The sequence below is a fragment of the Prionailurus viverrinus genome, chromosome B2 (genome assembly GCF_022837055.1).
Source record: "Prionailurus viverrinus isolate Anna chromosome B2, UM_Priviv_1.0, whole genome shotgun sequence".
NCBI classification, from domain to species: Eukaryota; Metazoa; Chordata; class Mammalia; order Carnivora; family Felidae; genus Prionailurus; species Prionailurus viverrinus.
This window is the reverse complement of record NC_062565.1, coordinates 34274599-34300115: the sequence shown is the minus strand read 5'-3', so window position 1 is coordinate 34300115 and position 25517 is coordinate 34274599. Positions and strand designations below refer to the sequence as shown.

Here is a 25517-nt window from a genome sequence, read left to right as displayed (position 1 = left end):
ACTGTTGGTATTTAGAAGTCAGTTTGCGCTTCTTTGTTCTCTCCTTTAGTCTGATCCCTTCTGCCTTCTGGTTCAGTGACACACTTTTTGTTTTCCAGCTCAGTTAGAGCTTTACAAATTTTTCTGTGATTCCAGTGTCATCTTGGAGAAAGTTGATAATTTAGTACTGTCCTCCAACCTTTGACATTTGGATGGTCTGATAATTTCTAGGGTTTGTTCTTGTTTTGTTTTGTTTTTAATGAGAATAGTAATTCATCCAAGTGGTCAGTGACAGAAGTAATTATAAATTTGGTCTGTTAACTTTGCTTTCTTCAGTAACTGCTTGAACTTGGAAAAGTGAGTTGACCAAAGCGTCGTATGTATCTAAGAGATACAATGAAGGAGGAAATAGTGTCTAGCTATAAAGTGGTAATCCCATTTAGAATTCTTTTTGCTCTGCTGTCTCATTGACCGGACATCTGAGCCTTCAGTCTCTGAAGAATTGATGCAGCAGTCACTGCTGGAGACTCGGTTCCCAACCTTGGATGCACACTGGAAACGAGAAAGGCGTCTTCAGTCACGGTGAAGGTGGGAGGATTAAAGAGAAGTTAAGTCTGGCTGACTGTTCTGCTAATTTCCATCTGCTCTCGCCTCAGATTTCTTTCTTGTTTCTTTTTTTGATTGTACTTAAGTACACATAACAAAATTTGCAGTTTTTACCAGCTTTGAATGTACAGTGCGGTGACCATACGTTCACATTGCTGTGCAATTATTACCACTGTTGTTCTCCGGAACTTTTTCACCTTCCCAGACAGAAACTCTGCACGCATTAAACAACTGTCCATTCCCCTTCCCCCAGCCCCTAGTAATTCTCTATTCTACTTTTCTGACTTTGTGAATTTGCCTGTTCTAGGTACCTCATGAAAGAGTCATGTGATATTTGCCCTTTTGTGTCTGGCTTATTTCACTTAGCATAATGTTTTTAGGGTTTATCCATGTTGTAGCATGTGTTAGAATTTTATTTTTTTATGGCCAGATATTTTAATAATACATATATGCACACACCATGTCTTGTTTATGGACACTTGGATTGTTTCCACCTTTTGGCCATTATGAATAGTGTTGCTATGAAGATTGCTGTACAAGTCTCTGCTTTCACTTCCTTTGGGTGTATTTGCAGGAGTAGAATAACCGGATCATAATGGGGATTCTGTGTTTAACATTTTGATGAACCACAGGGCATGCACCATTTGTATCCCCACCAGTAAAGCATGAGGGTTCCAGTTTGTCTACATCTCCCCAAACACTCATAATTTTAAGTTCTCATATAGCCATTCTAATAGGTGTGAAGTGGTATCTAAGAGGGGGGCAGAATATGTGACCCCAGAAGATGCCACTTTGGCATGTGGATTATTTTGAGCTGAAGGCAATCGAGGTCTGATAGACTCAGGAAGACCTTTGGTTTTGGTTTTTGGTTTTGTTTTTATCTCTACCTCTCCCTTAACTGCCTAAAAAAATTTAGATAGAGGGCCTGTACCATGAAGAGAGCTAATACCAGAGATAACTTTTTATATAAAAAAGATTTATCTGCATGGCAGGGCAGACATTTGCTTATAAAACCTCTGTTCCTCCCATCTTCCTGTGAATTGTCTTCCTCCTCCTTGAAGTTCTAGACTCCTACCCCCTTTTCCATACCTCAGGATGGCTTATAAGCCTCACTTGCTTGAGTGCCTGGGAGCTTCCTATCTTTGGGGTTCTCACAGGTACAAAATTTTTTTTTTTTCCCTCCTGTTAATCTGTCTTAGGTAAATTTAATTGTTAGACCAGCCTAAGAACCTAGAGGGAGAGAAGGGGATCATTTTCCCCTTTACATATCTCATTGTGATTTTGTTTTGCATTTCCCTAATAACTAATGATGTTGAGCGTCTTTTCATATGCTTATTGGCCATTTTTCACAGGTTTCTCTTTTGAAGGAGAAGAAAATGTACGGGCACACGTGGCAGTAGTCTTCATCATCTTTCCATTCCCCTCCCCAGTGTGGAGGAAGGACGTTACCTGGGGGAACGTACAGGGCTAAATGCAGTGTGCAGTTTTATAGAGATGTATAGTCTGTCTTCATATGTGATCTTCTTTCCTCTGCATGCATATTTATCTTTTGTTGTCTGGGAACTCCTCCTAACATGCTGGTGTGTTCCTGGACTTGAATGTTTGACGGAGGCCTGGGTTGAAAGTCAGTAAGGGCAGGGGCGCCTGGGTGGCTCAGTCGGTTAAGCATCCGACTTCGGCTCAGGTCATGGTCTCACACTCTGTGAGTTCGAGCCCCGCATCGGGCTCTGTGCTGACAGCTCAGAGCCTGGAGCCTGTTTCAGATTCTGTGTCTCCCTCTCTCTCTGCTCCTCCCCTATTCATGCTCTGTCTCTCTCTGTCTCAAAAATAAATAAACGTTAAAAAAAAATTAAAAAGAAAGTCAGCGAGGGCTTTTCAGTTCATCCTCACTCGAGTATATTCAAAATTAAGATGAATTACTGCATTAAGATGAATTAAGCCCCAGGCTATATACCTCTTTCCTTGTGTGTTTTCTTTCTTTTGTGTTTTAGTTCTAGGAGGCTGAAAACCTTTATGGCCTAGGCATGTGTGTTACGTAGAAAGAATGCTACTGTAATGTTCTGTGCTGTTAACCAAGTATCTAGTTCCTATATTCTTTTTTAATCTTTCTGAAAACTCTCCTGGTAGACAGTAGGATAACCTGATACAAGTTATCTATGTTTTAACAGAGAACAACACAGTAAGTAATACACATGGGGAGTTAGTGGATAACGCTTTAAAAGGACTTCTCATCTGGGGAATCTGACAGTCTAGTTACATTGACTGAATTTTTCAGTACGCTGTTGGTGAAATTGTAAGCGTATTCTCATTTTTCTGTTATGTCTCAGGTGTTTGCGGACTGGCGCTTTGGAGAGTGCCTGCTTATCTGGCATGTCCATAACAGAACTGTGTGTTCCCTCTCTGATGTGCCGGGTAGCAGTTTCCCCCCTTTGGACAGTTCAGAACAGTGAGCTTTATCCTAGATTAATATCCATAGCTACATAGTGGTTCTAAATCCAGAATAAACCGAGAGTAGGGGAGAGAAGAAAAGGCTCTCTCATGAAGAAAGTGAAACTTTCTCAGTGTGTCTTGCCGGTTTTTAGGAATTGTCTGTTCTTCCTGCCTTTTTTCATATAAACTAGATTAAGGAAAAAGGTCATTGTTGTTTTTAAGTTTTATTTTTATTTAAGTAATCTCTACACCCAACATGGGACTCAACTCAGCGACCACGAGATCAAGAGTTGCAAGAGTGAGCCAGTCAGGCACCCCAAGGAAAAAGCTGTTTGTTGGTTTGTTTGTTTTTAATGTTTGTTTATTTTGAGAAAGCATGTGTGCACGTGCCCGAGCAGGAGGAGCAGGGAGAGAGAGAATCCCAAACAGGCTCTGTGCTGCGAGCACAGAGCCCAACTCGGGGCTTGAACTCAGGAACTGTGAGATCATCCCCTCAGCTGAAATCAAGAGTCGGATACTTACCCAATTGAGCTACCCACCCAGGTTCCCCGGAAAAAAGGGTTTTTTTTAAAATTTGTTTTGTTTGCTTATAAAAATCTGTACCCCAAATGACATAACTGGAATTAAGGGAAAAAACTTGGAAAGTTCCATTTTTTTTCCTTATTCTTCCAGATTTATCTGCCTTTGAACGTTGAAAACAGTTTTATTGTTGTTTATCTTTGTGTTTTAATAATTCATGCTACTCCTCTTCTTAGCAACTCCATACTACTTAGAACCATTGTCTGAAATCACCTGTATCCCTTGCAGTGTTAGAACCAAAAATGAAGAGTAAATTTCTTGATCAAGTGAGACTTACAAAGTTAGCAGATCAGCTTACAGGTTTTCTATTTATTGAATTTTAGCAAGCCATTGTTTGCCACCCTTTGGATTAGAAGCAAAAGAAAATGCTTTTTGATTGACAATATTTTCATTTAAAAGTTCAGCTGATCCCCAGTTGATGAGCATTGAAAAGAAAGGCATTGTCTTTGGATGTGTGGTGGCCATGCTTTCTCAAAGCTTTTAGTTTTTTTGTGATATTTGTGCTCACACACACTCTCATAAATGATTTGAAAGTAAGTGGCAGACTTCATGACACCTCACCCCTAAATACCTCAGCATGTGTCTCCTGAGAATGAGAATATTATTCTACGTAAAACATTACTACTGTATCACACCCCAGAAAGTTGACATTATAAAGTAATAATAATCTAATGTACAGTCTTACTTTTCCAAGTTTTTCTAATTCTCCCAGAAATGTACTTTTATGATACTTTTGTCCCCCTAGTCCAGGATCCGGCCAAAGATCACACATCACATTTGGTTGTGGTGTCTCTTTAGTCTCCTTTATTTATTTATTTGTTTGTTTGTTTATTTACATCCAAATTAGTTAGCATATAGTGCAACAATGATTTCAGGAGTAGATTCCTTACCACCACTTACCCATTTAGCCCATCCCCCCTCCTACAACCCCTTCACTAACCCTCTGTTTGTTCACCATATTTAAGAGTCTCTTTTGTTTTGTCTCCCTCCCTGTTTTTATATTTTTGTTGCCTTTCCCTTATATTCATCTGTTTTGTCTCAAAGTCCTTATATGAGTGAAGTCATATGATACTCGTCTTTCTCTGACTGATGTCACTTAGCATAATACCCTCCAGTTCCATCCGCGTAGTTGCAAATGGCAAGATTTCATTTTTGATTGCCGAGTAATACTCCATTGTATAGATTTACCACATCTTCTTTATCCATCTATCGATGGACATTTGGGCTCTTTCCATACTTTGGCTGTTGTTGATAGTGCTACTATAAACACTGGGGTACATATATCCCTTCGAAACAGGTCTTTAGTCTCCTTTAAACCAGAGCAGGACCTCTGTCTTTTTTTGGGTGAGGGATCTTTCATAACATTAACATTTTAAGGAGTCTGGGCCAGTTGTCTCCTACAATATTCCACAACAAATTTTGTCTTGTCTTCTCGATTAGTTTCAGGTTAAATACTTTTGGTAGGATTACTGCATGTATACTTGCCATTCTACCACATCAGGAGGCACAGTGATATCAGTTTGTGTTACTTTGGGTAGTACACAGTTTGATCTTGATGCAGACCACTTGTGCTAAGGAATAGCTGTCAGATCACTTCATTGGAAAGCCCTTTTCCTCTATTAAGTAATATAGATTCATGCTTTGAGACTTTGTGACTGTCCTACTCCTTTAGAACCTTCCACCTGGTTATTGTAATTTGTTCATTGATTTAATTCAGAGTTTTGCCAGGGGTCTACTGATGGACGTCTACTGATGAAGCCCAGGAAATTTTTTTGGGTACATACATTTTTCCAGGAATATGATTCATGACTTGCAAAATATTTTTAAAAATCTTTTGTCCCCTTCTCTTTTGGAGGTGTCTTCTACAAGTTCCTATGCATTAGAGAAGTCTGTTATAAGCAGTAGGTTACTAGAAGCTGGGAACCAACAATGTTCATGTGATTTTCTTAATTATCTAACGTAGCATCAGATACAGCTGGGCACTTAATTTCTGTTGTTGTTTGTTTGAGAATGCTTTGTTCTGGCCTCTCCCTTATCCTGAGCCAAGCATTTGGATCTTTTGTGTTTGGTATAAAGTATACTAGAAAATAGAGCAAAGGAGCTTAGCCCCTGGTTTTTGTGTTCTCTTTGAAGATTTTTGGGCACAGCCGAATTTGATTTGTGTCTTTGTTGACACTGAAGTATATTTGGGTCCATTGGAAATGAGTTAAAACACTGCAATATATTATTATTATGTATTGACTTTAGGGAGCTTTAGATCCATTATTAGCCTAATGCAGAATAGCTGTAGAAGTGGTTAATTCTTGACTTTCCCTGCTCAACCAGGAAAGCAGTATGGAATTAATCATGGCAGGAGCCACTGAGGTGTGTTTTGTTTCATCTATCGATTAGCCTGTTGGTAACACTGGCTTGCCTTGTATGAAAAAGTGTCTGTCATTTGGGTGACTGATAATAACAGTAAGTGCTAATGTTGGAAGGTATACTTCTAGCAATACATATCATACCATTTAATCCAGGTGATCACTCTGTGAAAGTTGTTATTATTTTTATTCTGATTACACAGGTGAGGGGAAAGACGGAGAGAAGTGAAAGATAGCCGACATCAAACAGCTCGTAAGGAGCCCCAGATTCCTTGCTTTTTTTTGTTTTAGCACTCTGAAAGGTAGAGGCATTCTGTGGGTTCTAAATATGAACAAAGCATGGATGGCCCTTGTTCTCAAGGACGTTTTAAATCAAACCAGTATGTCTTCTTATAAATGTATTAATTATAGGCAGCACATCAAGGGAAGAGCTAGGGAAGCACACAGAAGTGCAGACAGCCTCCAAGTATAGAGTCAAGGTTGGTATGCCGGGGGAAGCATTTGAGAGGGAACATGTCTAGGGAGGAAGAAAAAGTGAGCAAAAGGACCACGGTGGGAAAGCACAGGGCTTATTATGGCTGAGGGGCTGCTCTGGTTTGGCATGAGCTGCGTGAGATACAGCAAAAGAAAGTGGTGGAAGCTGGGCCTGTGACAGGTTAGGTCGGACTGTGAAGGGCCTCAGAATGCCATGCTAGGGAAGAGAGAGCCTCCTTCCATAGGTATTTTGAGCAGGAAATGAAAAGTGTAGGGTAGCCCTGTAGAGAACCCAGTAATAAGCATGATAAATGCTTACATTTTTAAGTTAAGATCCTGTGCTAATCTCTTCACATGATACACACAGAATCTCACTAACGCCTGCAGTAACTGAACAAAGTACTCTGTCCCTTTTACAGATGTGAAATCGAGGCTCCGCGAGATAAGGTTTGCAGGTGTCAAACATATCGCTGGAGCTAAGACTTGGACTGGGGTCTGTGAGCTTCTAAAACCTGTTCTGTTTGCCACTGTGATATATTGTTTTTTAAAAACAGGTCACCTGATACGTTCTTGATCCTCTGTTAAGAATATGGCTGTGGGAAAAAGACATTTTCAAAGTTCCGGAAGTACTGCTTTTCAGTGTGTAATCATGCTAAGGAATGTAATCACCACCAAACCCGACTTGTACTGCTCTCTAATTGGGGCTAGCGCTGCATAGGAAGCTGAAGAACTGGATGATGTTTTATTTACATGCCTCATGACATGAATACATGCCTGTGGCAAACGTTTTTGTGTTCATTTTCACCGTTTAACCTTATTGGCCCCACGTAAATCTTACATCAGGGAGAGCCCAGTTCGTAGGGGCATTTTCAGGTGCTTAAAGCAGTGATATTTTTCCTAGCTAAAATACATTTCTTCTCAGCAGGTTTTCTACTAACAAAAGACCATGACTACTGATGAAGGTGCCAAGAACAATGGAGAAAACCCAGCGGCAGCTGTGGCTGAACGCGGAGAGGATATTACCTCTAAAAAAGATAGAGGAGTATTAAAGGTGAGGTTACAAGGTTGAATGACATGTAGGGAAATTTCCTACCTGGAAGGATTATTTATAAAAATGTTTGTGTTTTTGGTCGGAGGTGGAGGTGGATGTTGTTCACTGAGGCTTACTAAGTGCTAAACTCTCATTTCATCTTCACGACTTAAGGTTTATTTTTTTAATTAAAAAATTTTTAAAGGTTATTTATTTTTGAGAGAGAGAGAGAGAGAGCGCACAAGCTGTGGAGAGGCAGAGAGAGAAAGGGACAGAAGATCTGAAGCAGGATCCATCCTGTCAGCGCAGAGCCCGATGGGGGGGCTGGAACCCACAAACTGCGAAATCATGACCGGAGCCGAGTGAGCACCCAGGCACCCCGAGGTTTATTTTTATTCCCAGAGAGATGGTGAAATTGAGGCCCCGGTGGGTGAATTAACCTGCCCAGTATCCTAGATCATAGGAAATACAGATCTGGGGGCCAGATCCAAATGACGTAGGACTTAGATAGAGTCCCCCAGTTCTCAGCGTGTACGCATGGGTGGTTATTTTAATGTAATATTTAAGGACGTGAAAGCTAGCTAATGACAATCCAGAAGACTTACTAAAGGAAAAAGAAAAGCCAGCTTGCAGGGTTCAAAAGGATTGCTTTTATGTACAGATTCTTGTTTGTGCATTGAAGATATTTTGTGAGGTTTCATCCAAGAATATATCTTACTTCAGAATTAGCTTTCCTCATTAAAACACTACAGGGGACCTGGGTGGCTCAGTCGGTTGAGTGTCCAACTCTTGGTTTCAGCTCAGGTCATAATCCCAGGGTCATGGGATTGAGGCCTGTTTTGGGCTCATGCTAAGTGTGGAGCCTGCTTCGTCCTCTTTCTCTCCCTCTGCCCTGCTCGCACTCTCTCCCTCTCTAAAATTAAAAATTAAAAGTAAAAACTGTGTATGGTTTTCACCGTGTAATTAGTCATTTCTATGTATAGTGTTTTTTTTTTTTAATGTTTGTTTATTTTTGAGAGAGACAGAGACAGAGCACAAGCAGGGGGGAGGGGCAGAGAGCGAGGGAGACACAGAATCCGAAGCAGGCTCCAGGCTCTGAGCTGTCAGCACAGAGCCCGACACAGGGCTCGAACCCACAAACCGTGAGATCGTGGCCTGAGTTGAAGTCGGACACTCAACCGACTGAGCCACCCAGGTGCCCCTGTGTCTTTTTTTCATTTGTATCTCACAGTGGTCTTGTGAGACGACCAGAGCACCTGTTAATCCTTCCATTTTATTGTTGGAAAATGTATATTTGAATTCCATATAAATTAATAAACTGCAGCTGAGAGAAGGTTAAATGCTTTAGTTGTATTAAGTCATGCCTTCTCCTACATTGTTGTTACATGGACAAGTTTTGTATAGTTAATTATTTTCCCTGAAAATATGATCTCCCACATTCTAAGTATTATCACTAAGTGAGTTTTAGTATCTCCATGTGTCAGCAGTAGTAAATGAGAATTTTTTAGTTTGTTTTGTCTGGTCTTGCTTGTGTGAAAGCTTTTTTTTCTGTGCCTGAATCTTCCGAATGTAGTTGTTTTACCGTTAGCTTGCTACATGCTAAGCCAAATTTTGGAAGACTTTCAACTACAGAAATAAGGGCTTTATGCCATAGATTTGTATCATGCTCTCATTTTTCAGAGGGCTTCTCAGTCTATAACTGTATGAATTCCTTATCCCAAACTCCAGGATACTTCTAGAGACAGTAGAAATTGTGCAGGCAGTCTGCAGCATCTCCTCGCTCTATTTAAGTCTTTCTCTTTCATGTTTTCAGTGTACCCACCCATGCAGAGAACATGTTCCTCAACCTGCCTCCAGCCCTGTTTTGTTCCAGGGAGTAAATCTGATAAGATTTTTAGGCTTGTAAGACGCATTTTGAGATTGTAAGCCCTTTAAATCATATCACTTATCACTGTCTAGAGCCTTAGGTTTCACCATGGGGCTTTGGGTTAAGATTAAATAGTCTACTAACTGTGCGACATGGGGCGATGTAGTTAACCTCTCTTTGATGAAATTTCCTCATTGTAAAATTGGAACAATACTACTACCTACCTCATAGAGTTACTGGGATTATATAAAGCATTTAGCACAGTGCCTCATCTGTAGTAACCTCGTTTATTCCCTATTACATACATAACTTTTTAAAAGACCAAGGCACGTCTGGGAAGTCAGTGACTAGCTCAGGAAAATAAAAATACACTGTGGAGCATACATTTTTAAAATGAATCGGGACTAAAATTCATTCCTTAATGCAACTGCTTAAGGCACCTCCTCACATCTTCCCATTTCCTCCTACCCAGAGCCCCTAGCAACTAACATTCTATTCTCTGTTATGAGTTCAGCTTTTTTAGATGTCACATATAAGTGAGATCACACAGTGTCTGTCTTTCTCTGTCACTTAGCATAATGCTCCTAAGATCCATCCATGTTGTCACAAATGGCAAGATTGTGTTCTTTATTGTGGCTGAATTAACATTCCACTGTGTGTATATGTGCCACATTTCTCTTGATCCATTCATTTGCGTATGGATCCTTAGATTGTTTCCAGGGTTTAGCTGTTGTAAATATTGCTGCCCTGAACATGGGGTGCATAGATCTTTTTGAGCTAGTGTTCTCGTTTTCTTCAGATAAATACCCGGAAGTAGAATTGCTGGATCGTATCGTAATTCTATTTTTAATTTATTGAGGAAACTTCACACTCTTTTCTACAGTGGCAGCACCCATTTACATTCCTGCCACCAGTGCACGAAGGTTCCCTTTTCTCCATATCCTCACCAGCACTTGTTTTTTCTCGTCTTTCTCATCATAGCCATTCTAAAAGGTGAGGTAAAGTCTCGTGGGTTTGATTTACATTTTGGGGATTGTTTTGTTTTTCCATTACTTCCTTTTTAACAAGTGTATAGAAACACAACTGATTTCTGTGTGTTGATTTTGAATCCTCCCACTTCACTGAATTCATTGATTAGTTCTAACAGGTTTTTAGTGGAGTTGCAGTAATGATTCTCATCTTTATTTTTTTATTTTTTGAGAGAGAGTGGATGAGGGAGAAGAGGGAGAGAGAGAATCTCAAGCAGGTTCCGTGTTCAGTGCGGAACCCAACATTGGGCTCAATCTCATGACCCTGAGATCATGGCCTGAGCCAAAGTCAAGAGTCCTACGCTTAGCCGACTGAGCCACCCAGGCTCCTCCGATTCTTTTCCTTTAAACAATGTCTGGACCTTTGAACTAAGAAAGTTGTAGAATAGAAGTTTACCGTGTTTACATGGTGATAAGAGGGCGGGGCCGGTAGGACACAACTTAAAGAACTTAGGAGCAAATGATTGAATTCTTTATATAAAGTTTCAGACTCTTCCCCTAATACGATGTTTCTTGGGCATGAGCTACCATCCTCTGTTACCTAATAAAGATGATTAATTTGGCATAGGTGATTGACAGAATAAATTATACCACCACACGCCTGGATTTGATTTTCTTTTCCCAGAACTGACCAACTGCATTAGTGGCCTACTCTGCCAAGAACAAAATAAGTATACTGGATTTTATGACAGCTAAATATTTTTCAGCCTGGAGCTTTTTTTTTTGGCATTTGCTTTACTAGAAAACAAGTTTTTCAGTATCATATCAAACTATGCAGTGATGCTGGGTTTTTTGCACATTGAATATTCTTCATATAAAAGGAAGTGGAACCTGTTATACTAGGAAGTTGAGCTTTTTGAAAGTAAACCGAACTAGTGGAATTTAGTCAAAAGGTAATGTTTTTAGCAAAAGAGGGAAGTAAATAAAATCTCACCTTTTGAAATTTGCTTTAGAGTTATTTTTGAAGATTTTTTGAAAGTCCACTCATCTTTTTGTTCTGATTCAGTTTATATGTGAACTGGTTCTATGTTTTGAGAGATTTTAGTGTCAAAGCATGAAGCAGGATCTATTGGTTATATTATTACCTTATTTTGAGGGGATAGTGTGCTTGACAGTGAAATTAAATATAGCATTAAAGATTTAGAGTAGTATAGGAAGGTTTCCTAACAGAATTATTGAGAGAACTGGGAGGGAAGCCTTGAGAAAGGACAGGTAATTATTTGCAAATCTGCCTGGGTAATGTAGAATGGATTCTGTGACCTTTTTTATTTGATTAGAATAAAGTCAGCTCCTTTTTTTGATGCTTGTCTTTTCCAGATTGTCAAAAGAGTGGGAAATAGTGAGGAAATGCCAATGATTGGAGACAAAGTTTATGTCCATTACAAAGGAAAATTGTCAAATGGGAAGAAATTTGATTCCAGTCATGATAGAAATGAACCGTTTGTCTTTAGTCTTGGCAAAGGTAAGAGGGTGTTTTTTGAGTTGTGTTTTGCTTAGACTTATCGCTATTTATATTATATAGAAGCTGGTTGATCCTGTATAGGAGCTAGTAGATTTTTAGGGGGTCCATAATGTCAAAGTTATTTTCATAATGTTATTAAGATGTTGTCCAGCTTTTTACCATGTTGACATTCGCACTGATGGTACAAAAGCTACAGTGGTAAAAACTGCTGCTGCCATCAGCACAGATCTGGGCTACGGCACAAACTATATGAGTAATCAATATTCTTCGATGCCCTCATTCGCTGTTTAAATAAGAAAAAGGAGGGAAGCCCGTGTCACTTAATGTCCTTGATAACAGTGTAAAAAATACCAATCGTATTAAATCCTAATCCTCGGCTTTGGCATTGTTCTGCTGTTTTGTGACAGACAGGGAGGCACACAGGGCACACTTCTGTACCCGAGGACAGTGGTTGTCTCCTGGGAAAGCACTTGTGCACTTAACCTGAGTGAAGAACTGAATGAGGTGCATTTTTCCAGAAAACACCATTTTTATTAGAAAGGGCAAACTGGGGGCGCCTGGGTGGCTCGGTCGGTTAAGCGTCTGACTTCGGCTCAGGTCATGATCTCGCGGTCCGTGAGTTCGAGCTCCGCGTCGGGCTCTGTGCTGACAGCTCAGAGCCTGGAGCCTGCTTCCGGATTCTGTGTCTCCCTCTCTCTCTGACCCTCCCCCGTTCATGCTCTGTCTCTCTCTGTCTCAAAAATAAATAAATGTTAAAAAAAAAAAAAAAAAAAGAAAGAAAGAAAAAGAAAAAAAGGGCAAACCGTTATTGTTCGGATTTGATTATTCAGTATTTGGCAGATAACTTTCTTAAAAATGAATGAAACGAGCTTGTCACTTCCAGGAAAACAGCTGACAGTATTTGTAACCATTGAGTTTTCAAATGAAAATTCTAGTTCTGGGAAATTTGTATCTGCAACGGTGAGCTTGACAGCTTCCCAGAACTTAAAAGACTTCTGATGAGATCGATGGATGTTCAGGAATGTGGTTTTTAAAATATCATCCAGTGAAATGTGTTAACGTGTGGAAGATCTGTGTAACTCAGGGAACGAATATTTTCCCAATACAAGATGTTACAAAATCATGTGTGACTAAAAAGATCCATTCGTTTTGCAGGCTAGATCAGTGGATTTTAGTGTAACATAATATTAACGAAAAGTTCCTTGATCTGCTTTCAGATTCTCCGTTGCAACTAACTTTTATGAAACTGCCACTTGTCCAGCTTGCAAGTCCTCTCAGATGATTATATTCACAATTATCTGAAAAGGCTGTTAAAGTAGTCCTACCTTTTCCACCTATCTATCTTTTGGGTTTGGATTTTTTCTGTAGATTTAAACTCAGATTGCAACAGATGAATGCAGAAGTAGGTATGAGAATTTGGTTGTCTTCTGTCAAGTCAGACATGTTTTACACTTGTTAAACTGCAAAACAATGCTGTTCTCACTAATTTTTTACAAATATAGTTGCTTTTCATAAAAATTTTTTTTGTTTTAACATATATGAGGCTGTTACTATTTTTCAATAGTAAATGTACTATTTTTGAATTGGTAAGTAACTATTTAATTTTTAATGTGGTAGATATCAGTAGATAGATAAACAAGTTCTTTGGGGTCTTCAATTTTTAAGATTAAAGGGGTCCTGAGGAAAAAGGTTGAGAAGCACTATTTTCAGGTCTTAAGTGTTATTTTTACTAATTCATTTTCAAATGCTTTTGCGTGTCTTTGGTTAATTTAGTACTTTCTTTAATCTTGTGAGTATAATAGCCCATACATCAAACTAGACTTTGCGGGCCATGTGGCTTATTGAAAGTTAGTGGCTGAGTCACCAATGTTTTTAATTCTTATCTGCTACAGATAGAACAGATCTCTAGTTCGTTCCCAGATTAAGTGTGGGAGAAAAGGATTGGACGCCCCCCCCCCCCCCCCAGCACTGGTCTACCACCATGGCTCAGTGTTGACTATAACCCCTTTCATTTTTTACTGTACCACCTGAAATGAATTGTTAACCAAGCATGGTCTGGGAAAGAAAAGAGCCAGTGAGGAACTGCAGACTTAAACTCTTTCTGCCTCTCTTGTACCCTGCCTTTCCTGGTACTCACAGGCCTGTGTCCTGGTGACTCCTGCTTCTTGTCCGGCTCTACCCTTCCCGGGCTCTGGTGCAGCCTGTGCCACTGCTCCCTTCTCCTTTGGGTCTTCAGTGAGTTGGTGGCTCGTGTGAGATTAATCTTGTGTTTCAGTACGATGACAATCAAATACAGATTCTTTTTGTCGAGAAAGCAGATAATGATTGACAGTTAAATTAGAATTTTTTTCTTTTTTGTTGATTCAGAGATGTGAACCTCCAGGGCCACCAGCATGGCTGTGGCATCAGCATTTAATTTAGATGACCTCAGAGTAAATGGCCTCATCAGACATCTGTGTTTCCACTGCTCCCCCTGCCCCCTTCAAACTCTTACTCTACCCTTTGAATTTCTGTCCTAAAGAAGTTGATGGATTTAAGCCAACAAGTCTCTTCAGCAGCTATCTTTGCAAGTAGACTTGCTAAGAATTGCTAAGAACTGGGGGGAAAAAAAAGAATTGCTAAGCACTTATGCTGCTATCTTTTCTACCTGCATTTTCTTAATAAACTACCCTATGCTGAATGAGTCTTTTATGTTTCCTAGAATGTTGAGCAGAGATAAAAGAGGCAGCTTTCAGTTGACTTGGTACCTATGACACACCTGTCTAGAGACAGTGTGGTCTCTTGGGGAGAGCATCCACCTGGGTGTTAGGAAGCCAGAGTTCCTATCTTCACTCTTTCCTGTGTTATGTTAACATGAGTAAGCCACCTAACCTTCCCTGCTCCTCTAAAAAGGAGGCGCATCTGTAGAAAAGCATTAAGATTAATTCTGGCTATGATTTCATTCTTGTACCTTCTGTAAAGATTACAGGAATGAAAACCATAAAAGACTAAGATAAAGCAAGAAACATTGGCAGGCAGTTTATAATTTTTTGTGGGTTTTTTTTTTTTCAATGTTTATTTTTGAAAGAGAGAGCACACAGGGGAGGGGCAGAGAGGGAGGGAGACACAGAATCTGAAGCAGGCTTCAGGCTCTGAGCTGTCAGCACAGAGCCTGATGCAGGGCTCGAACCCACAAACCGTGAGATCATGACCTGAGCCAAAATCGGATGCTTAACCAACTGAGCCACCAAGATGCCCCTGCCTTGCCTTTTCATTTTAATTGGTCTTTAAAGGAACAATTTTAATTTTGATGAAGTCTACTTTGCTAATTTTTTTTATGGCTTACCTATTATGATTGACCATTTTTGTTTTCATTTGGTTTGGGTTTTTTGTTTACATATGAGGACACTACAGAGAGAAGAAGTAAGCCATTAGCCCATGGTTATACAATAAAGTGGTAGGGCCAGGATTCAAACACAAGCAATTTCTTTCAAGGTGTATGTATCTGAAGGTTTAAAACTAGCTTAAACTAGGTACAAAAACGAAATAGGTCCTCATCCAGCAGAATTTACTGAGTGCCTGCTGTACACCAGACAGACACTTTTCTTACAGGAATGCTGTAGTTACAGAGGTTTATCAAAAGCAAAGTTTCTGCGGGCACCTGGGTGGCTTAATCAGTTAAGTGTCTGACTCTTAGTTTCTGCTCAGGTCATGATGTCGTGGTTCATGGGTTTGAGCTCCGTGTTGGGCTCTGCGCTCACAGCGTGGAGACTGCTTGGGATCCTGTGTATCCCTCTCCCTTTGCCCCTCCCAGCACGTGCTCTTTCTCTCCCTCCCTCCCTCCTTCCCTTCCTTCCTTCCTTCCTTCCTTCCTTCCTTCCTTCCTTCCTTTCTCTCTCTCTCTCTCTCTCTCTCTCTCTCAAAATAAATAAAATTTTTTAAAAAGCAAAATTTTTGCTATTACCTGCTTGATGTTATGGGTTGAATTCCTATTTTGAAAGTTTGGTTTTTTTTAAATTGAAGTATGTTTTTTTCATGCACTTTAAGTCTTGACAACATCTTACAACTGGTAAAGCACTACTAGTAATGGGTAACCGTGTAGCCAACTTCCTGTGGGTTGTTTGTGGCTTAACCATGTGCTCCCTTTAAATTTCTGTTGATGCCTTTGCTCCCACTTAAATATATCCTTAACATCTGGGTTTTTGTTTGTTTGTTTTACATGCAGTTTAGGAGTATTCAGGATTGCTTTTAGGCCAAAATATTTAATTTTTCTAACCTTCTCCAAAAGTGTGAGCCAGAAAGACAGCAAACTTTGAGAAAGTACGTTCTTTGGCTTTACCTGGTGCTTTGCAGTAGAGGAAGAATGCTTTTGATTTCCATTGCTCTGTTAATGGATACTGGGGAGAAGCCTGTTGGGGCAGGGTGAGACTAAACTGTGGGAAGCTAACAAATTTCTAACTCCATTTATATAAAATTATAGCATGGACCCTGTTGTTTAATTGAGTATAATGTTATGGTATTATAGTTTATAATTCTTTAGGAAATAGAAAATAATCAAGACCTGACTCCTGCCTTCAAGTATCTAACAGTTTAGCCTGGCAGAGTTGATGTTAATCCTTAATGAGGCTGTCCCAGGACAGATTATGCTACCATTCCTATTTTCCCTCTCTTTTTAAAAAAATTATAAAGCCATGAGAATGGGAAGATATTCTCCTGTGATCAGTTTTCTTAGTAATCAGAGAACTGCCAAAAATGAATGTAACAGAAGGCATGATCACCTTAGAAGAATCTTAAAATGTAAATTTATTTGTTCAATTCATAATCAAGATACTTTTGGTAGAGAGTAGAGAGGATTATCAGAGCCCTTTTGTAAGACATTCTGAAATAGAACCAAAACAATTCATAAGAGGAAAAAGTGAACAGGAAAAGCTAATTTGCTTTATCTAGTATAAAAAGAAGAAAAACATTGTCCATATATTTTTTTTTATTTTTTAACGTTTATTCATTTTTGAGAGACAGAGAAGTGTGAGTGGGGGAGGGATGAGGGGGGGAGGCACAGAATCCAAAGCAGGATCCAGACTCTGAGCTGTCAGCGCAGAGCCTGATGTGGGGCTTGAACTCAAGAACCACGAGATCATGACCTGAGCCAAAGTCGGACACTTAACCGACTGAGCCACTCAGGTGCCCCGACGTTGTCCATTTTATAATGATATGCAATTTTCTTTTTTTTAATAGAAAATATTAGCAAAATACTCATAGAATTAAAATAGCAGTGGGGCGCCTGGGTGGCGCAGTCGGTTGAGCGTCCGACTTCAGCCAGGTCACGATCTCGCGGTCCGTGAGTTCGAGCCCCGCGTCGGGCTCTGGGCTGATGGCTCAGAGCCTGGAGCCTGTTTCTGATTCTGTGTCTCCCTCTCTCTCTGCCCCTCCCCTGTTCATGCTCTGTCTCTCTCTGTCCCAGAAATAAATAAACGTTGAAAAAAAAAAATTTAAAAAAAAAAAAAATAGCAGAAATTTGTACTAAGTCCTGGAAATCCTTCAATGAAGGTAAAGCAGGAATAAATCAGATGTGTGATTTTAATTATCTGAAACTTATTAGTGATTATGCTTATATTTAAGAGAGTATCAACTCTTCTGTTTTGAATGGAAACCCTTCTACGGCGAAATTATTTTATCTTTTTTGTCCTCTATTCCCACATTAAAAAGTATTTTTCTATATAATCTTTCATCCTGTAGAATTTTAAATATGCTCATATTTCAAATGCATACCTACATTTAAAAGTTATATAGTGAATAATTTTCATCTAGGGTGCCAAGACTAGTTAATAGAGAAAGAACAGTATTTTCAGTGGGGTGCCTGGGTGGGGTGGTTCAGTCAGTTAAGCGTCCGATTCTGGGTGTTGGCTTAGGTCATGATCTCACAGTTCAGGCTCTGCGCTGACGGTGTGGAGACTGCTTGGGATTCTCTGTCTCCCTCTCTCTGCCCCTCTCCCCCTCTCACTCTCTCAAAATGAATAAACATTAAAAAAATTATAAAAAACAAAACAGTCTTTTTGACAAATGATGGTGGGAAAGCTGGATATTCACATGCAAGATAGTGAAGGTTGTAGCCTTTACACCATATACACAGATTAACTAAAAAATGCATCAAAGGTCTACACATGAGACCTAAAACTGTATTTTCTTAGAAGAAAACATAGAGGAAAAGCTTTGACATTGTATTTGACAATGATTCTTTAGATAGGACACCAAAAGCAACAGGCAACAAGAGTAAAAAATATATAACTTGGACTACATCAAAATTAAAAGCTGTGCATCAAAGGATACAATGACAGAGTGAAAAGGCAGCCTATGGAATGGGAGACTGTTTGCAAAATCTGATCCCTTGTCATTATAATGAACTCGTATAATTCATCAACAACGAAAAACCACAAATAAACTGATTATAAAATAGGCAATGAAAGACATTTCTCCGTGTGTGTGTGTGTGTGTGTGTGTGTGTGTGTGTGTATAAATGACCTGACTAGCATATGAGAAGATGCTCAACATCACTAATAATTAGGGAAATACAGATCAAAACTGCACTGAGATACCACCTCATACCCATCAGGGTGGCTACTATCAAAAAAAGGTGGGAGAGGAAACAGCATGTGGCAAGGCTGTGGAGAAACTGAAAACCTTTGTATGCTGTTGGTAGGAATGTAGAATGGTACAGCCACAATGGAAAACAGTATGGCATTTCCTCAAAAAATTAAGAATAGAACTACCCCACGACCCAGCAATTTTACTTCTGAGTATGTTCGCAGAAGAACTGAGAGCAGTGTCTCAAAGAGATATATTTGTACACTCCTGTTTGTTAACAGCATTATTCATTATAGCCAAAAGATGGAAGCAGCCCAAGTGTTTATCTCTAGATGAATGGATAAATAAATTCGTGTATACATACAGTGGAATATTATTCAACCTTAAAAAAGAGGGAAATCTGACACATGTGACAACACTGATGGAACTTGAGGATACGCTAAGTGAAGTGAACTAGTCATGAAAAGACAAATACTATATGGGGCACCTGGCTGGCTCTGTTGGTAGAGCATGTGACTCTTGATCTTATGGGTTGTAAGTTCGAGCACCACGTTGAGTGTAGAGATAACTGAAAAATAATAGCTTTTGAAAAACAAGACATACATAATTCCCCTGACATCTAGGTGAATCTAGAATAATCAAATTCACAGAAACGGAGTCAAATGAAATTCTTGCCACAGGCTTGGGGTAGAAAGAAATGGAAAGTTGTTTAATGGGTAGAGTTTTAGCATTGTAAGATGAAAAAGTTTTAGTCTGGTTGCACAACAGTGTGAATATATGTAACAGTATTGATCTGTACACTTAAAAATGGTTGTGATGGCATATTTTATGTTACGTGTATTTTGCCACAATTTTTTTTTTAAGTTTATTTTGTGGGAGGGAGAGAGGAAGAGAAAGAGAAAGCAAGGGATGGGCAGAGAGAGAGGGAGAGAGAGAATTCCTAGGCTCTGCACTGTCAGCTTTGAGCCTGGTGCCGTGCTCAGACCCATGAACCGTGAGATCATGATGTGACCCAAACTCGGATGCTTAACTGACTGTGTCACCCAGGCGCCCCTGTATTTTACCACAATGTTATAAAATGTTTTAAATCAATAAAGAGAAAAATTGGAATATTCTAAAGTGGTCACTATAGTCTTTATTGTAAATGAAAGTATTCATGATTAAATCAAAATGTATTTTAAAATGTGTTATCTGATTTTTTATTTTATAAATTTATTTATTTTCCAGTATAATTAACATACAGTGTTGTGGTGCCTGGGTGGCTCAGTCGGTTAAGGCTCCAGCTTCGGCTCAGGTCATGATCTCATGGTTCATGGGTTTGAGCCCCGAGTTGGGTTCTGTGCTGACAGCTCAGAGCCTGGAGCCTGCTTTGGATTATGTGTCTCCCTCTCTCTCTGCCCTCCCCTGCTCGTGCTTTGTCTCTCTCTGTCTCTCAAAAAAAAAAAAAAAACATTAAAAAAATTTGTAATTAACATACAGTGTTACATTAGTTTCAGGTGTACAATAAACAGTTCTGTACATTACTCAGTGCTCATCACGATAAGTGTACTCTTTGATCCCCTTCACCTGTTTGCCCATAGCCTGCCCACCTCCCCTCTGGTAACTGTTCTCTGTATTCAGAAGTCTGGGTTTATTTGATTGTCTTTTATTTCTTTGTTCATTTGTTTCCACATACGAGTGAAATCATACGGTATTTGTCTTTCTCTGACTTATTTCACTTAGCATTATACCCTCTAAATCCACCCATATTGTTACAAATGGCAAGATTTCATTCTTTTTTATAGCTAAATAATATTCCATTGTGTATATAAACTACATCTTTATCCATTCATCTATCTACGGACACCTGGGTTACTTTGTTAAATTTTGTTAATATGATTTTTAAAAATTTTTTTAAAGTTTATTTATTTTTGAGACAGAGCGAGACAGAGCATGAACAGGGGAGGGTCAGAGAGAAGGAGAGACACAGAATCCGGAAGCAGGCTCCAGGCTCTGAGCTGTCAGCACAGAGCCTGACGCGGGGCTCGAACTCACAGACCGTGAGATCATGACCTGAGCCGAAGTCGGATGCTTAACTGACTGAGCCACCCAGGTGCCCCTATGATTTTTTTAATAGACTTTTTAAGCTTTTTTTTTTTTTTTTTTTTTTTTTTTGAGAGAGAGACAGAGCATGAATGGGGGAGGGAGAGGGGGAGAGTAACAGATTCCAAAGCAGGGTCCATGCTCTGAGCTGTCAGCACAGAGCCTGACGTGGGTCTCGAACTCACAAACCATGCAATCATAACCTGAGTTGAAGTTGGACATTTAATTGACTGAGCCACCCAGGCGCCCCAGTAGAATTGACTTTTAAAGCACTTTTAGGTTCACAGTAAAACTGAGCAGAAGGTACAGAGTTCTCATGTATCTCCCATCCCTACACAGGCATAGCTTCCCCCTTAACAACACCCTCCACCAGAGTGATCCACTTGTTAGGATTGATGAACCTACATTGAACCTATAAAATTTTATGTCTTAAAATGTATTCTTCGATTACACTTTGCAGAAGCAAGAAAAAAGTACAGTTTATTGCTTTGATACTAGTCTTCTTGTATACTTTTAAGTTTTTCAATTGCCTGTGGTTACATATGTAGAGAGAGCCTTTAAACTTAGGGGTAGCTATGCTATAGATTTGTTTAAATATATGTTTTTATTTCAGTTATTGTTACAAATGAAATAGGACTCCTGAAATTGATAAATTATATTTGAGCTAGTAAAATTGGAAGTCCAGATCAAGTGTGAGAACAAATTATATATTCTTGGTACATGATGCCTATAATTATGATCCTAAAGATCAAGAAGAATCTGTAAAATGTTTATGCTTTGACCCCATAATTCTGCTTCTACGAATTGAACCTAAGAAAGTATGGTAGAAGCTTGCTTAACCAACCCCTGATTGATGATGCTCCCCATTCTGTTTGTAAAGATGTTGAGCAATACTGCTGGTTTCCTGTTCTGTGGTGTGGTCCTACACTGTGCTTCAGCCAATTGAGTGTGTCTTGTCAATGCCCTCCAGCCACAGACCACTAGGAACATAGCTGTCATTGAACAAGCCGGGTTGATTACTCATTGTAGAGGTAAAATGCACGTGAGAGACTGTGTGGTATTTCAGTAAGAGTGTTCAAAGGGATTTATTTTAGGATTTAGGCTTTTGTATTGGGTGATTTGGGGAAGGGATTAAGGAAGAGCTCCTTTGCTCTGGATTGGATATTGCTAGGATGTGGGGTGATTCTTTGAGGATCTTAACAAATCTTATCTAGGAGGAAGGCCAAATAGACAAGAGACTAAAGCCCTACCTGCTGGAGAAGCAGCAGTCACTCCTGGCTGCCAGGAGAGGGGGATATTTGGTATTTTGTAGGTTGCACAATGACCTTATTTTTTGTCCAAACTTTTGAAGTGTTTTTGTTTTGTCTCACTTTTTCATGGTCTCAGAGTGACCTTGTCTGATGTTGGTATTTAGTGAGATTGTTTGTGTGCACCGGGAGAATAGCATGGCCTAGGTTCCCCCAGGCCAGCTTCAGACGTCAGTAAGGCCTAGCTGTCAGTGTCCAGCAGTTTCTGGATGTTAGGGCCTGCATTTTTCTTCCTCAGATTGTTACTAAGAATCACTTGAAACCTGTTTATAGCCATTGTACTTTTTGTAATTATATAATTTAATTAATATATAAAACACTTAAATTAGTGTAGAAAGAAAGAGGAATTATTTCTGTGAAAACTTGGACATTTTTGGAAAGCCTTACTAAGGTAAATTGCTAAAAGCATTTTGTAAATTGTTGTTGAATTAGGGATGGATAAAAGGCAAAAACAAGCCCTTCAGGACACATTTTACCAGAAGAATTCTATGTACTGATTGCTTTACAAGTATCTTCTGGTTCTCAGTCCACTTTAAAGAAACCCGCATTGTAAATTGCAAATGATTTACTCATTCATTGAGGGAGCAGGGGAGGGGCAGAGAGCGAGAATCCCAAGCAACATTTTAAATTAACCTCCCAACTATATAGCTCTGATTATCAGGTAAGAGGCTTTTATTATACAGAAAAAGTTACATAAAGATGTAGGCGCAAAATTGTTCATCAGAACTTTTTTTTTTTAATTTATGTCTAAGTTAGTTAGCATATAGTGCAACAATGATTTCAGGAGTAGATTCCTTAGTGCCCCTTACCCATTTAGCCCATCCTCCCTCCCACAGCCCCTCTAGTAACCCTCTGTTTGTTCTCCATATTTAAGAGTCTCTTATGTTTTTGTCCCCCTCTCTGTTTTTATATTATTTTTGCTTCCCTTCCCTTATGTTCATCTGTTTTGTATCTTAAAGTCCTCACATGAGTGAAGTCGTATGATATTTGTCTTTCTCCAACTAATTTTGCTTAGAATAATACCCTCTAGTTCTATCCACGTAGTTGCAAATGGCAAGATTTCATTCTTTCTGATTGCCAAGTGTGTGTGTGTGTGTGTGTGTGTGTGTGTGTACACACACACACACACACACATATATATATACACACCACATCTTCTTTATCCATTCATCCATCAGTTCATCAGAAGTTTATAAAAGTCAGAAGAATAAAGGAAGAACCTAAATGTTTATTAATGTAATTGAAATTATAATCAGAAGATGAGATAGTTATTAGGTCATTTTTCAAATACTGTCTTTTAACAAGAAAATGCTCATTTAGTGTGAAATATAGAGTAGATCACAAAACCAAATAAACTATGACCAGAATTTTAAGAATGTATATGTAAAAATTTTAAATGCAAACCAAGTGAACATATAATTGGAAAGAAATGAACCAGGAAATTGACAGTTTACCCCAGATGCTGGAATTTCAGAGGTTTTTTTATTTTACTCTTTATGCTTTTCTATAATTTCTAGGTGTTCTATAATAAGTATGTATTGTTACTTTTTGTTTTTTTAATCGGGGGAAGATACTTTTTTTTTTTTTAAGTTTGTATTTAAATCCCAGTTAGTTAACATGCAGTGTAATGTTAGTTTCAAGTGTACAATTTAGTGAGTCAACACTTCATACATCACCCGGTAGTCATCACAACAGGGGGAAGTACTTTTTAAGAAGAGTCCCTGGGGGCACCTGGGTCGTTCAGTGGGTTGAGCATCTGATTTGTGACTGGCTCAGGTCACGGTCTCACAGTTCGTGAGTTCTAGCCCTGTGTCGGGCTCACACTGACAGTGTGAAACCTGCTTAAGACTCTTTTCTCTCTCCCTCTCTCTCTGCCCCTTTCCTGTTCACACCTACATTCGTGCTCTCTTTCTCTCTCAAAATAAACAAATAAATTAAAAAAAAAAAAAGAAAGTCCCTGGATTGACTATTTTAGAAACATATACCTGTGTTCATACCAGTCTGGCTCTTTGCTAATGTGTTTTCATTCAGTATTAGGAATTTGATGTAAGAGAAGCTTTATGTTCTAAATGAGAAGAAAAGCAAAGGCACAGGCATGAATTTTTGAGGTCAAGGCTCCTATAGATTTAATCCACAGGCTAATGTTTCCAACTTCTAGGCATAGAGTAGATCTTATCAATGAATTGGGCTTTTGTTGATTGCTCTAACCCTCATCCAAAAGCAAAAAGCCCCTTGTTTATACTCTTTGTTGGTGTTTACCTTTGCTTTGTTTAAAGCAAAAACAAAAACAGTGCACTTATCATTCTCTTCCACTAGCCATACTACATTGCACCTTCCTTGGAAGGAAGAAGGGAATGGCCATCTTTGTATTCTTAATAGCTGGACCTTTGTTCCTCAGTAGTTGGCTAAATAACTTGAAAAAATGTACAGTAGTCCCCCCTCACCCCTCCCCTCAACACACAGTATAAAGATTTCCTGGACAAGTATGTCTTAAAATACCAGAGTTGATAGTAAAGAAGAAAAATGTTCCTCAAGGGCCCACTCCAAGCATCAGTGACAGGAAAGCAACCTATCAACAGCAGACTTTACATTTCACCTGATGATTCTGGACTGTTTTCACAATAGAACCATGTGTGAGCATATAAATTGACATAGCTGGGGCACTTGGGTGGCTCAGTTGGTTAAGCGTCTGACTTTGGCTCAGGTCATGATCTCACAGTTTGTGAGTTGGAGCCCTGTGTCGGGCTCTCTGCTGTCAGCACAGAGCCTGGAGCCTGCTTCAGATCCTCAGTCTCCTTCTTTCTGCCCCACTTGCAAGTGCTCTTTCTCAAAAATAAACATTTTTTGAAAATAAAAATAAATCGATGTAGCCGTTTTAGAAGGGCAGTTGGGCAACGTCCGTCAAATTGAAAGTGCACATCACCATTGCATTTCTAGAATATTCTCCAAATATTCTCACACAAAGTAGACAATCCTGTATGGACACATATCCTTATTTAGACTACTGTTAATATGTTTCTCAATAGGAGAGTGACTGGAATATCATGCTGTCATTTAGAATGAACTAGATCTCATTTAATAATTGTATTCAATGTTGTACAAATATTTGTATATTTGTATTTATGATGATGATGATAATGATGGCTGTTCTTTCATTATTTGTTTATTTTTATTTCTAGAAGTAGGCTGTACACCCAACGTGGGGCTTGAACTCCTGTTCCTAAGGTCAAAAGTCACGTGCTCTACCAACTGAGCCAGCCAGGTGCCTGAATAATGACAGCTGTTCTTAAGTATATATCATATGCCAGTCATTATTTCATGCATTTGACAAATTTTATCTAACAATTCTCATAACAACTATATGGCAGGCGCGGTTATTATCCACATTTTGCAGATGAGAGACTGAGGCACAGAGATTAAATAATTTACACATTACTTATAAGGGGCAGACCTGGTATTTGAATCCAGGTAGTCTGTGGTTAAAACAGTCTACATTTTTAACCTCTAAAATGCATACCCTAAAAATAATGCATATCCTCCTTTCTGCTGACAGAAAGAGATCAAGATATATATTGAATAAAAAGCAGAATTAAATGCATGATATGCTGTACAGCATGCACCAGAAGGGTATAAAAGGAACAACAAACAGTGTCTTCTTACAAGGAGGGAATGGATGCCCTTTGTTTTTTCTCTTGTGTGTGATTGAATAATAGGCATGTATAACTTAAACATTTTTAACTACAGTATCTGAT

The 25517-nt window shown here is 39.2% G+C and overlaps 1 protein-coding gene across 9 annotated transcripts in view; it reads left to right on the top strand.

Annotated features, from left to right (window-relative positions):
- Positions 1-25517, top strand: part of FKBP5 (FKBP prolyl isomerase 5) — a 118483-nt gene that overhangs the window by 52256 nt on the left and 40710 nt on the right. For 4 of the 9 annotated variants that reach the window (XM_047857919.1, XM_047857918.1, XM_047857922.1 and 1 more), the window contains 2 exons: positions 7354-7479; positions 11671-11815. In XM_047857919.1, the coding sequence (XP_047713875.1) occupies positions 7375-7479; positions 11671-11815 (250 nt within the window). In that variant the 5' untranslated portion in view covers positions 7354-7374. Of the gene's footprint in view, positions 1-6190; positions 6208-6899; positions 6922-7350; positions 7480-11670; positions 11816-25517 lie in introns of those variants that run through there. The other 5 variants (XM_047857920.1, XM_047857923.1, XM_047857926.1 and 2 more) reach the window with 3 other exon arrangements.